The sequence below is a fragment of the Centroberyx affinis genome, unplaced genomic scaffold (genome assembly GCF_046629955.1).
Source record: "Centroberyx affinis isolate AG114_WGS23_722 - 3 ecotype Tasmania unplaced genomic scaffold, CSIRO-AGI_Caff_v1 ptg000210l_1, whole genome shotgun sequence".
In the NCBI taxonomy this organism is placed as follows: domain Eukaryota; kingdom Metazoa; phylum Chordata; class Actinopteri; order Beryciformes; family Berycidae; genus Centroberyx; species Centroberyx affinis.
This window is the reverse complement of record NW_027278902.1, coordinates 166,185-178,003: the sequence shown is the minus strand read 5'-3', so window position 1 is coordinate 178,003 and position 11,819 is coordinate 166,185. Positions and strand designations below refer to the sequence as shown.

The following is an 11,819-nucleotide window of genomic DNA, read 5'->3' as shown; positions in this document are numbered from 1 at the left end:
GTTTTTTATACTATACTAATTTTCATCATGGTAATCATTACTTTAAGTCAGAAATAGACATTTGATTCATCTAGCATTCCCACATACATAACAAATCTACATCCTGTACCTTTATCCAAACAGGAAGAAGTCAGGAAGGGTTTCTGGAGGAGTTAACTCAAATGCAATGCATGCTGGGAAGTATGCTAATACGCTATCAGTGTTTCTTATTATTACAGTGTTATGTGACTAATGTTCTTTCAACTCATGATTTTAAGTCAGAATACACAAACTCAGGAATGTAAATTGTGAAGCTGATACATTGAAATTGAGAAATACATGTACAAACACTGAGTTAATGATTAAATATGAGTCGGTTTCACTCTTTTGCACTGTGAGTTTTTGAGCCTAAAGTGGCAGAAACTTAACTTCTTGGTAATAACAGGACAGAATGGAAACTTGTAGGCTTTTCACATGAGAACATTGGGTGTCACCATAAAGAGTCCCAGCCTGTCCTGTGTCCTGCCTGGTTTGCAGCTCTGACAAACACCCAGACAAGAGGAAGCGTCATTATAAACCATATCATGCCACCCGGCCTGCTGTGCACGGTTAGGCTCGTGTACTGCAGACACTGAGCTGTGCTTACGGCCAGACGAGACGAGACCTTTAAGTACAGACCTTTGGATTTTTTGGTCACGTGACGCGGTATCGCTACAACCTGCCTTCTCCCAGCCAGCCGTCCGCTCTTGCGATTGAAAAGGTAACATTTTCTCCAGCAGCTTTACAGCGTAGCAGTAGTTTTACAGTAGCCCTATCGCTCAACCCTCTTCTAACGAAATTTCCCCCCTATGCGTTGACACGGAATGACAGGCGTGTCGCTCTGTTTCGCTCTCCAAAAAAAAAGGGAAATGACAGTGTGGGTCCATCGCTCCCCGACACACACAGGCCTTATCTCCATAATATAATAAACACTGACTGATCAAAGACGCGCCTCCAGAAAGCCAAGATCACTGATTGCGCACTTTGGCGACATTATTTCCGGATTGAAAGCGATGCAGTGTTACAAATGCCGACAAGAGTGGTAATAGAGCAACGTGGCGGTCGGATTTGTGAAGATTATAGTCAATAAAGTCTTCTGCACAAGACTGCCTCCTAATCCCTGTGTGAAAGGGATGGGCAGTGCACCGGTTGAATCTGACTTTCTGCAAAGCTGGGTGGGGAATGAATGGGGACTCTTCCTTTTGATGCATAATGTGGTCAAAGGACTTTAGGGGCAAACTTACACACTTTGTTTGCTGACAAAGTAAATGCTTGGGTGTCAAGTGTAATTTGAATTATGGTGGTTATTTGAAGTAGATCATCACAAGTTAATTAATTGAATAAACTCTCATTTTACACAGTCTCATCAGTGTCTAATCAGATATAGCCCCATAATTAAAACAGTCAACAGACTTCAAAATGTGCCAGCTTGTTTTTTTATCCACTTAACACTCTGGTATTTCTGTTCCCTCTCTTCTCCAGGATGGCAGAACCTCCCTTGTCATGTGACTGTTTTGTGTCCTTGCCCCCCGGCTCTCAGGATGACCATGTGATCTTTGGGAAGAACTCGGACCGTCCGCGGGACGAGGTGCAGGAGGTGCTGTACTGCCCCGCCGCCTATCACCCGGCAGGCTCCATGGTGGAGGTAATCTGCCCCGGACGCTCAGCGTCTGGCGCTGCTGGTGCTAAAACTGACAGGCATCATGTATTATTTGAATTACAACCAGACTGATACTCAGCATAATTTATCATAATTACCCTGCCTGAGGCCTAATTTTTGACCAAAACTGTAAAAGATAGGTATATATTATGTTAGTGGATTCTATTTAGAAATGTTATTTACTTTTAAAGTCTCATGTGCGGTAAATGAGAAAATTCAAGTCACTTTTATCCACAAGCCACTTTGCTGAAATATCTTTTCTTTTTTGTGCTCCTCTCAGTGTTTAATTATCAATGGAACAAATGCAGACACTGATGTATCTATGGAAGGCCATGTTCGCTGATGATATTGGTGCATTGGTATATTGTTCAGGCCCATAATGGAATATATTCTGAACAAATGTAGATGAATTGGGGTCTGATTTTTAGCAACAAGTGGCAGCAAGTTGTAATTTGGCCCTTTAGCTTCATTGATGAGAAAAGTGCCGCTAATCAGATTCTAGTTACTGAGTGTTCAGCTTCATACATCCTGGGCAATTCATGCAATTTATAGTCCAGTGGTGATGCAAATATTAAAGCATTGTACATTGTACAGTGGTTCTCAGACTGATGATTGGGAAACTCCAGGGGGCCACAAGATAACTTTGTGGGGTTGCAAGATGATTTATGTGATAGGGAATTTATAGTATCGTGGATTTTTTCTGATTCCTCTTGTGAAATACTGAATAGTTTTCAGCCTGTAGGCCTCCTCTGGTAATGAAATGATGAAACAACTTGAAAAGGGATTCTTTGGTTGAACTGTTCACCACTCTCTCTCCCTCTGTCTCTCTCCCTCTGTCTCTCTCTCTCTCTCTCTCTCTCTCTCTCTCTCTCCCTCTCTCTCTCTGTAGTGCACGTACATCCAGATCCCCCAGGCAGAGCAGACCCATGCTGTGGTGCTCAGCCGGCCTGCCTGGCTGTGGGGGGCTGAGATGGGAGCCAATGAGCATGGAGTGTGTATTGGGAACGAGGCGGTCTGGACCCGCGAGCCCGTTGCCCCGGGAGAGGCTCTGCTCGGCATGGACCTTGTCCGGTGAGCACCAAAATACTTAAAATAAACTACTATAAAAAAAAGCCCAAAGAATCCTATTGTGAATAAACAGCTAACCCAGTTTTGCAAAATTGCATTGAAGTTTAGAGCTGATAAGAAAAAAACCATTTACTGCATTTTAATTAAATTTGGCTTTGGATGTTGAATATTGAATAGAAGTGTTAACCTAATACATTCAGTCTTTGATCAAAAGGTTGTCTGCAGATTATCATAAGTATGACATGACAGTATAATAAGCACTGTTCAAGTGAAGTCCTTATCTATTCATCTCTGTCTGTGAAAAATGCTGAGACACTGTGGAGCGTGGCCAAGTGTTGCAACAAATAGATTTTCCTCGAGAACAATTAGATGTGGAGGGATATCAAACAAACCCAACAGGTATTCATGATTTGCGAAAAGAAAAAAATAGGAAAATAATGTTAAAAAATCGAACAATGTAAAATTTTACAATCTTTCCTGGAAGCACGGTGAGGAAGGTGCACTGCCAAAACGCGTTGGTATTTCGTAATGTCTCTGTGCCCATTTTTATGAATACATACAAATCACTATTGCGCCTAGACATGAATCTCCCTCTGCTTTCACATGTAAGAACAGTATTGCTTGCTTCAACTAAACCAGCGTGGCTTTTGATTGTCAGCTTGGGGCTGGAGCGTGGCGACAGCGCCTGGGCGGCGCTGGCAGTGATCACCGGGCTCCTGGAGCAGCATGGACAGGGCGGGCCGTGCAGGGAGGATCCTGAGCCCTTCAGCTACCACAACACCTTCCTCCTGGTCGACCGCAACGAGGCCTGGGTGCTGGAAACTGCTGGAAGGCTGTGGGTGGCACAGAAAGTCACAGGTGATGTAACAACAACAGAGGGTGCAGACTAATGAATAGACTTCTGTTGTTTAGAATTTGAGTGTTTCATGCAAAGTAACTTCTAGATAATTTATTTGATGTATTTATGAGGCTTTCTGGGTGCTGAACTGTTAACATTTATACTTATGAAAGCTGCACTATTTGCATTTACAATTTAGGAATTTAGCTCTAAGCTCTAAGTCTAGCTTTAAGTTGCTCTTATCGAGAGCAACTTAAGCCAGGCTCACACTACATGACTGTCAAATACCTATGATCTCTGTACTGCTCACATTAAACCAGTGGTTCTCAACATGGGGTCCGGGGACCACCAGGGGTCCTTGAGGGGGTTCCAGGGGGTCCCCAGTAGGGCTGGGCGATAATTCAATCTTATCATTTATCGTCTTTCAGTGGAATCATATCGTGATGATATGAAGATATTTTGATATCATGACACACATTTCTGCTGTCTGAATTGATGATGACAAGCAAATTTTCCTTAAAAACTCTCATAAAATGAGGTATGGTAGGAATATTATTTGAATATTTCTGTTTTGTTGACAGCACACCTAACATTACCATTCGGTTCAATGAGATTGACATTAATTTGATTATTTAACGTGATTTTGCATACATGAACCATATCGTGATATATATTGATATCAAGAAGAATCCTTATGATTATCATGATATTGATTTCAATCATATCGCCCAGCCCTAGTCCCCAGCAAATTGATGAATTGTTAAACTTTAGCATTATTTCATTTACCAGAAGTTAACACAATTAGAGAATGTAGAAGAATGACTGTTTTGATCATAGCTTCTCTGTTATCTCTCTACCTACAATACAGATAGTCATGGAATTCTGGACAAAATCATATCTAACAGTAAAAATATTCTCAGATTTGGGTTTGAGAGACAAAATCTCATCAAATGGGAGTCCGTGTCCCTAATGTCAACTAAATTAGGGGTCCTTGATATGAAAAAGGTTGAGAATCACTGCATTAAACAACGTTCTTTCTTTCTTGTCTCGCAGACATAGTGGTGCGCACTAACGATGCACAGACAGGGGGCATCACACATTAAAAAATTCTTCACTTGGATTTGGTCATGAGGGATTTTGATGCCCCAAAACCCAGAAACAAACGTGAAATGTGACTTTGTTTTTCACCGGATTGTGCTAAAATGGAGCTTGAGAAGGAAGAGCAGCTCGCAGTAGGAAACACCTTTGCATAACCAATAATTTCTAAATATAAATTTTCTGCCTCTTCCGCCTGGTTTCCTCATGAGTTCTCATTGGCTATTGCTACTCCCCGTTCACAAAAGGGCAACCTAAATAAAACTTGAAACATGACTTAACTTGTCTTTACATATCTCACACTACAGAAGCGTTGCAGACAAAATCAAACATGTCTGAAAACCTCTGGATGTCGGAGATAACTCAAAGATTGGGTCAGAATACCTATTTTGCTCAAACTTAACGAGCTTCATCGATGGCTCCAACATGGAGATTTTGTCTCATATCTCAAAAACTTGGGCCAGCTAAATTGGGCCATGTGTGTGCACCTTGCTTTAGAATTTGCATTAAAATCATCTAGTGTGACCTAGCCTTTAAAGTGAGCAAGCAGGTAGGGGTTTAGTGCCTTGTGCAAGGACGCTTGGTTGTGGATGGACAAGCTATTACATATTTGAGCATGAAGTCAAAGAATCTGAGGGTTAGCCTTCCAAGTCAATTCCAAACAGTTCAGTCTTGTATTTTGGATAGACAAACTGATCTGCGAACGTCGGGAATTTCTTCATACGATAACAGCCACTTGTTCCTCTTAGAGGGGGTGAAGAACATCTCCAACCAGCTGACCATCGGAGCGGAGATCTCGGCGGAGCACCCGGAGCTGCGGAGCGTGGCCCAGGCCCAAGGCTGGTGGGACGGCGAGGGGGAATTCAACTTTTCTCAGGTCTTCAACCCTGAGAACCCGCCTGCCAGGATGGAGCTGGCCAAACAGCGCTACAAGGGAGGCACAGAACTGCTGCAACAACATGATGGTGAGAAGGGGGGGGGTTGATGCAGGACAGGAGCACAGTGCAGCATCCCAGCATGCTTAGAGCAGGGGAAGATTTAGCTGCACATGTATGAGTTTGAGCTGTGAGACATCCAACGTTGCTTAAAGGAAAAATCCACCCTTGGATACTCTTACAGTGTTATATATCATCAATCTGTGATGTTCAGTACATTCCAGGAGTTCTTTTGTGACAAAGTGTTGTAATTTACTTTTTGGTGTACTCACTTTTCCTCAGACTAGTTCAGTTAGTCATTTCCTACATTTCCCAGAATGCCTTTCGACAACCTTCGGTCTATTGGGGCTACTGTCGATGGATTTCTCCCTGTATGGCTTTTCACACAGCACATTCTTAGCCTAATGTTATCTTAACCCTGGGCTAACAGTTGGCCCAGGGTTAGCTTAACCCCTGTTCACACACAGACATTTAACCCATGGCTAACTCTTAGCCCAGGGCCAACAATTCACACAGCATTCTTGTTAGCCCAGGGCTTACATGTCTGAATATTCTATGGTAATAAAAACACTTGAGCCTAGGAATGCCATGCATCGTTGAAGGAGAAGTTTTATTTGATTGGACAACACACAAGTGACACAAAAGTGTTCTAACCCTGTTCACACAGCCAACATACAGTATAACCCTGGTTTTAAACAATTTTCTGGGGATAACCCTGAAAAGTCGGGGTTAACCTTGCTCCGGAGCAGGGCCAGCTAGCCCTGGGCTAAAGTCGGGGTTATCCCACTTTGGAATTTGCCTGTGTGAATCTTTTTTTAGCCCAGGGCTAAGTGCCTCCTTAGCCCAGTGTGAAAACCATATTGTTGAATGTTGGTGTAAAATGGTGACTCTAGAAAGAAGCATTTGCTCTTTGATTCTGGGGGACTGACGCCAAAACGTTTACTGTTGGTTTTTTAGATAGTTGAAGAATTTTCTGCTATCAAACTCCATTGTAGCTGTGCTAGAAATATCTCAATGTGACTTCATGTCATCAACATTTTGCCAGTTGCCCACAGGAATAAGAAAACATACACCACCAAACAACAAAATAGGCAAGAAAAGCAAAGTATATCAGCAATAGTTGTGTTTTAACAGTTTTTTAAGGTGGATTCTTCCTTTCATATTTCTGCCCATGGTAGTGATTGCCAAAAGAGCTTTCCCCGCCCTCAGAATCAGTGGTCTGTTTGCATCTATGTCATAATGTGAATGTGCGGTAACAGCTGTGTCCCCTCCACCCACAGGCTCAGTGACGGCCGAGGTGATGATGTCTATTCTGCGGGACAAGCCCAGTGGGATCTGCATGGACTCTGGAGGTTTCCGCACCACGGGCAGCATGGTGTCCATCCTGCCCAGAGACCCCAGCCTGCCCTGCATCCACTTCCTCACTGCCACCCCAGACCCCTCCAGGTTGGTCACCGGCTCTGTCCTAAATCTAGAATTCCTCTAGATCAGTTTAAGCCTAGCCATTGTCAGTGCTATAATGATTTACTTGAGAATTTATAATAAGACAGTTAATCTTCAACATTTTTGTGTAAATAAATGTCCATTTTGCTACTCTCTATTGCCGATTGATATAACACAGTATTCAACCTAATACCTTTTACATTTGCTGTTCTAAACATCTGGTGTCAGGTAGGTCTTTCCCAAAAAGAAATCCTCTGGCACACAGGAAATTGTGTGTTTTACATTTACGGCCACAGCCGTTTTTGTTTGGAATAAACAGAAGAAGAAATGTGTAGTTAGCATGAGCAGCGATAGCCACCATGGCTGAACAGGCAAAAGAAAAGAGCGCCACCTACAGAAACTCAAACTCCATCAATAGAAAATCCAAGGAAAAAAAATGTCACAGTACTGGAAACACTGTTTGATTGACAGGTGATCTCTGGGAAGAGCAGAGCAAAAAAAACAAATCACATAAGGATCAACAATGTGCTGATGCATTAGGTTGAGTGCTGTATGTTGGCACTGTCAAGAGATTGATTTAGGACCCAGATTAAGACCCTGATCTTCTTCCCTCTTTATCTCTGCTCTTCCTACAATCTCTATAAAGCAGCACTTTGGTTTGATGGGAATCTCTGAGTCTGTGTGTGTGTGTGTGTGTGTGTGTGTGTGTGTGTCTTGTGTGTTGTGTCCGTATTTCTACCTCTCCTGTCCCCCCCACCCCATGTCCCTGGCAGGTCTATTTTCAAGCCTTTTGTCTTCTCGGAGTGTATGACCCCAGTGCTGAGGGTGGTCTCCCCGCAGTTCGGCCCCGACGACCCGGTCCGGAAGCAGCCCCGCTTCCAGAGCCAGGTGGACCGCAGACACGACCTGTACAAGGCCCACCAGGTGGCGCTCAGCACCATGGAGACCAACCCGGTGGGGGCACTGTCGAACGACCTAGGTCAATGATAGAGTTTGGAGTTCATATTCAGAATCGGTTTTATTTGCCGAGTACAAGAAGTAGCGCAGGGAGTTCGACTCGGTCAGTTGCACAATACAGACAGAGTGACACACTCGGTGCAGAACAAAACATAACAGGACCTCACATTTAGTAGACACAGACAAGACACACTGAGACACACAGACTAAACATAAACACACTGCAAATGCACACTCCAAGCCACAGAATTACTCCAGGGCAGCAGCATTTGCATAGTTGGCAACAGTAGTGCAAAGGGCAGTGAACGGCCATTTAGTGGTCCAGTGCATCATAGTGTTGAACAATAAAAGACCAAGTCAAGAATGCTGTGAGGTATTGGTAGTTCAAAACAAAGTGGGTGTTTTTTTGCTGACTGTCCCATCTGGAATGACTTTGAATTATAAATAAATGACTAACTGTATTTGTGTCAGATCTGCAACACATGGTATTTGCAGATAATTTGCATCCTTTGTTTTAACCTGCGTGGAGTAGCAGCACATCAGTGGGGTTTATTGCATTAAGTATACAATTTGGAGACACAAAATTCTCCCTGTGACTGCCGAAATGTATTGAGTCTTTTTATTTACTTGTGTAACTATCCCCTGTGCTATTTGGGTGAGCAGCAATGCAGAAAGCGAGTTGTTAGAGGAAAGGGAGATGGGTGAAAGCAGGCAAGTCGTTGTTATTATCGAGTCGGCTTCTCCCATCACAGATGTCTGGGTGAATTAGGCTCAGGACGCCTCCAGAAAGTTCAGCACTATGTTTTGGTGCGCCAGAACCGATTCCAGCCCACACACTCTCTACTACACTGATGAAAACTATTCTCACCTCGCTTCACTATCCTGTATCTACACTTAGGTTCACAACATGACACCCCCCAAAAAAATCTAACTTTCCTACTTTTCTCAATAACCAGCAAACCCCACTCAAGCACATGAGGACACGCTAAGGTTTGGCGTGTGTGAGACCTTGCCATATCCAAGTGATGCCAGATTCAGTTTAGTAGATTTTATCATTATAAAGGAGAGATCAAGCAGAAATCGCTAGAAAATAATTTGGAAACCCCCTAAGATGATAGTTTGGTGATCTACGTCTAATAATTTCTAACATTGACCAAATAATAACATCTTCTCAGTCATCAGTCGTTGCTCCACTTGTCCCCAGAACTGTAATGGATATAAACAGGTTCGGAGGTTTTGGTGGTGAATGATATTAGATACAGGGACTTCGCCATAGCTTAGGGTTTAGTGAATGGATTCCACTGCTCAAGCAGGTTAAAACAAATTATATGCAAGTATCATTTGATCCTGGTCTTCCCGTTGTTTTGACATCTCTCTCTCTCTCTCTGTCTCTGTCTCTGTCTCTCTCTCTCTCTCTCTCTCTCTCTCTCAGGATGAGGGTTCAGCCGTCTATGAGATCTTGAGGGACCTGGAGTCTCAGTGTCTGACTGAAATCTCAGCCATGCTCAGTGGGGAGATATCAGGGGAGGAGCTGGGGGATTTGTTCTTCGACTGCGTGGACACAGAGATTAAGTTCTACCAGTGAGGAGGTGGGAGGCTCCAGTGTGTGTGTGTGTGTGTGTGTGTGTGTGTGTGTGTGTTACCAGTATAGTGTTTGTGTGCAGATTGGGATATCGTCATATGCAGATGTGTGTCTGTCAGGGTTGGGGCCATTGATGAAATTAATTGAGAATACATGGTAAATCCAATTCACTTCCTGGAGTTGCAGTTGGAATTGGAATGTCACCCAGCTCCAAGGAAACAGAATTGGAACTGAATTGGAATGACGGGAAACAGAAATGAATTCCATTAAATTCCATGAAATTCCACTTCTAAGAGAGGCTGTCTTGACTTGCTAAATATTATAAATCGAATAAAAGACAGTTAAACAAATCAAATACATTCAATCATAATGTACGTATTACAATTACATGTTATGCATCAAATACCACTGGAAAGCTCCCTTTAACATGTTATGATATTCAGTATTGATAATATATAACTAGAACTGCAACGATTAATCGATTAATCGATTAGTTGTCAACTATTAAATGAATCGCCAACTATTTTGATAATCGATTAATCAGTTTGAGTAATATTTTAAGAAAAATAAGTCAAAATTCTCTGATTCCAGCTTCTTAAATGTGAATATTTTCTGGTTTCTTTACTCCTCTGTGACAGTAAACTGAATATCTTTGGGTTGTGGACAAAACAAGACATTTGAGGACGTCATCTTGGGCTTTGGGAAACACTGATTGACATTTTTCACCATTTTCTGACATTTTATAGACCAAACAACTAATCGATTAATCGAGAAAATAATCGACAGATTAATCGACAATGAAAATATTCGTTAGTTGCAGCCCTATATATAACACTACGTGTAATCTGAAACAAAATAAAACCCAACATTTAACAGAATTTCATTGAATTAAATTCAACCTCAAAACAACAAAAGTACAAATATAAATCAGTTTAAGAAGAATTTTTGAGACGTACAAAATAATATGTATTAATATATATACTATATATGCATATATTGATGATGTGATTATTTCATTAGAGGAAGGGGGTAGGACAACATTTTTTTTTACTTCTTCCTACTCCTTTATGAACATGTAATACTAACTACTTTTTGTTTGTCAAGAATTTACTGTATGTTTTCGTTTTTGTTGCTGTATATTTTTTCTTTGCTTATTTGATGGGTTTTCTTATTTTGTTTCGTATTTCGTTACATGTTCGAAATAAAGGACCATAAACTTCAACTTAAACCTAAAGACAATCATAAACATAAACTTCCTGAAATTCCAATTCAGTTTCACTTCTGTTTCCTGTAGGTTTTCTTCACATTCCAGTTCCAATCCTTCAGCTGAATATGAATTGATGAGTTTATTCATGAATTGACCCCCAACCCTGCTCTACTCTCAGCTGAGCCAAATAAATCCCTAACCTGCTCTGTGTTAACTTGCCCTCTGTTACAGCGCCCTCAAGTGGAGACGCCTAGTTTTCGCAGATCGGCAGGAGATGGCCGATTTCTCTCATGGCCCTGTTCCCCGTCTGATCGGCCTCCGTCTCACTCCGTCTCACTCACACACACAAACACACATCCCTGATACCATTCCATCATTAACACAGACTAAGTGTCTAAACTGTCCATGTGATTGGAGCATTTATCATCTGTATCACCCCAGGGAGCAATGACTGCACCTCATTAGTGAGTATAATGATGTAGACTACACAGGCGCCTATGTAGAGCTGTGTGACGTTGCACAAATACTGTAAGTATGGCATTTGTTTAACTTGTTCTTCCTTGTTGCAAGTGAATGGGTTGCCATTTGATGGCAGCCTTTAGGGAAAGATTCAATAAAGAATGTGCACTGTCTGTCCTTCTGGTGTGTCTTGAGTTTGTAAAAACATGTAGATAAGCCATAATTAATACTGAGTCTTGATGGCAGTAATAAAATTATAAAATAAGAACTTTATTTCCGTGCTACAAGCAGTGTTGGGTGGGAACGTACTGTATATGCAGTGATATTACTGTGCCCAGTAGAGTAGTGCAACAAATTAATACTTCCATTTCATCCATAATTTTACCATTACAAATTACATAAATGTTGTCACTTTTGTCACCCTCTCTAAATTTCAGATTGAAGTTGAATTGTTCAAAAACAATCCCCATCCCATAATTTGTTTCCATTGTCCTCTCAGCTAGTTTAGATGAGAAATGGCAGAAAAGTTTACTTTCTCCAGGTGAAAGTATATCCAT

At 41.9% G+C, this 11,819-nt stretch overlaps 1 protein-coding gene across 1 annotated transcript; it reads left to right on the top strand.

Moving 5' to 3' along the window:
- Window positions 1-598: 598 nt before the first annotated feature.
- On the top strand, window positions 599-11,405 carry scrn2 (secernin 2). Its single transcript, XM_071540356.1, has 9 exons — window positions 599-739; window positions 1,501-1,663; window positions 2,568-2,749; window positions 3,405-3,604; window positions 5,429-5,644; window positions 6,895-7,060; window positions 7,831-8,011; window positions 9,447-9,603; window positions 11,035-11,405. The coding sequence occupies exons 2-8, from the start codon at window positions 1,502-1,504 to the stop codon at window positions 9,597-9,599; spliced, it is 1,260 nt and encodes a 419-aa protein (XP_071396457.1). The 5' UTR covers window positions 599-739; window position 1,501; the 3' UTR covers window positions 9,600-9,603; window positions 11,035-11,405.
- The last annotated feature ends 414 nt before the right edge of the window (window positions 11,406-11,819 follow it).

Coding starts and splice junctions, on each gene's coding strand:
- scrn2 (XM_071540356.1), top strand. CDS start 1,502: ATGGCAGAACCTCCCTTGTCATGTGACTGTTTTGTGTCCTTGCCCCCC. Junction 2,750..3,404: donor CTCGGCATGGACCTTGTCCG/GTGAGCACCAAA, acceptor TTTGATTGTCAG/CTTGGGGCTGGAGCGTGGCG. Junction 5,645..6,894: donor ACTGCTGCAACAACATGATG/GTGAGAAGGGGG, acceptor CTCCACCCACAG/GCTCAGTGACGGCCGAGGTG.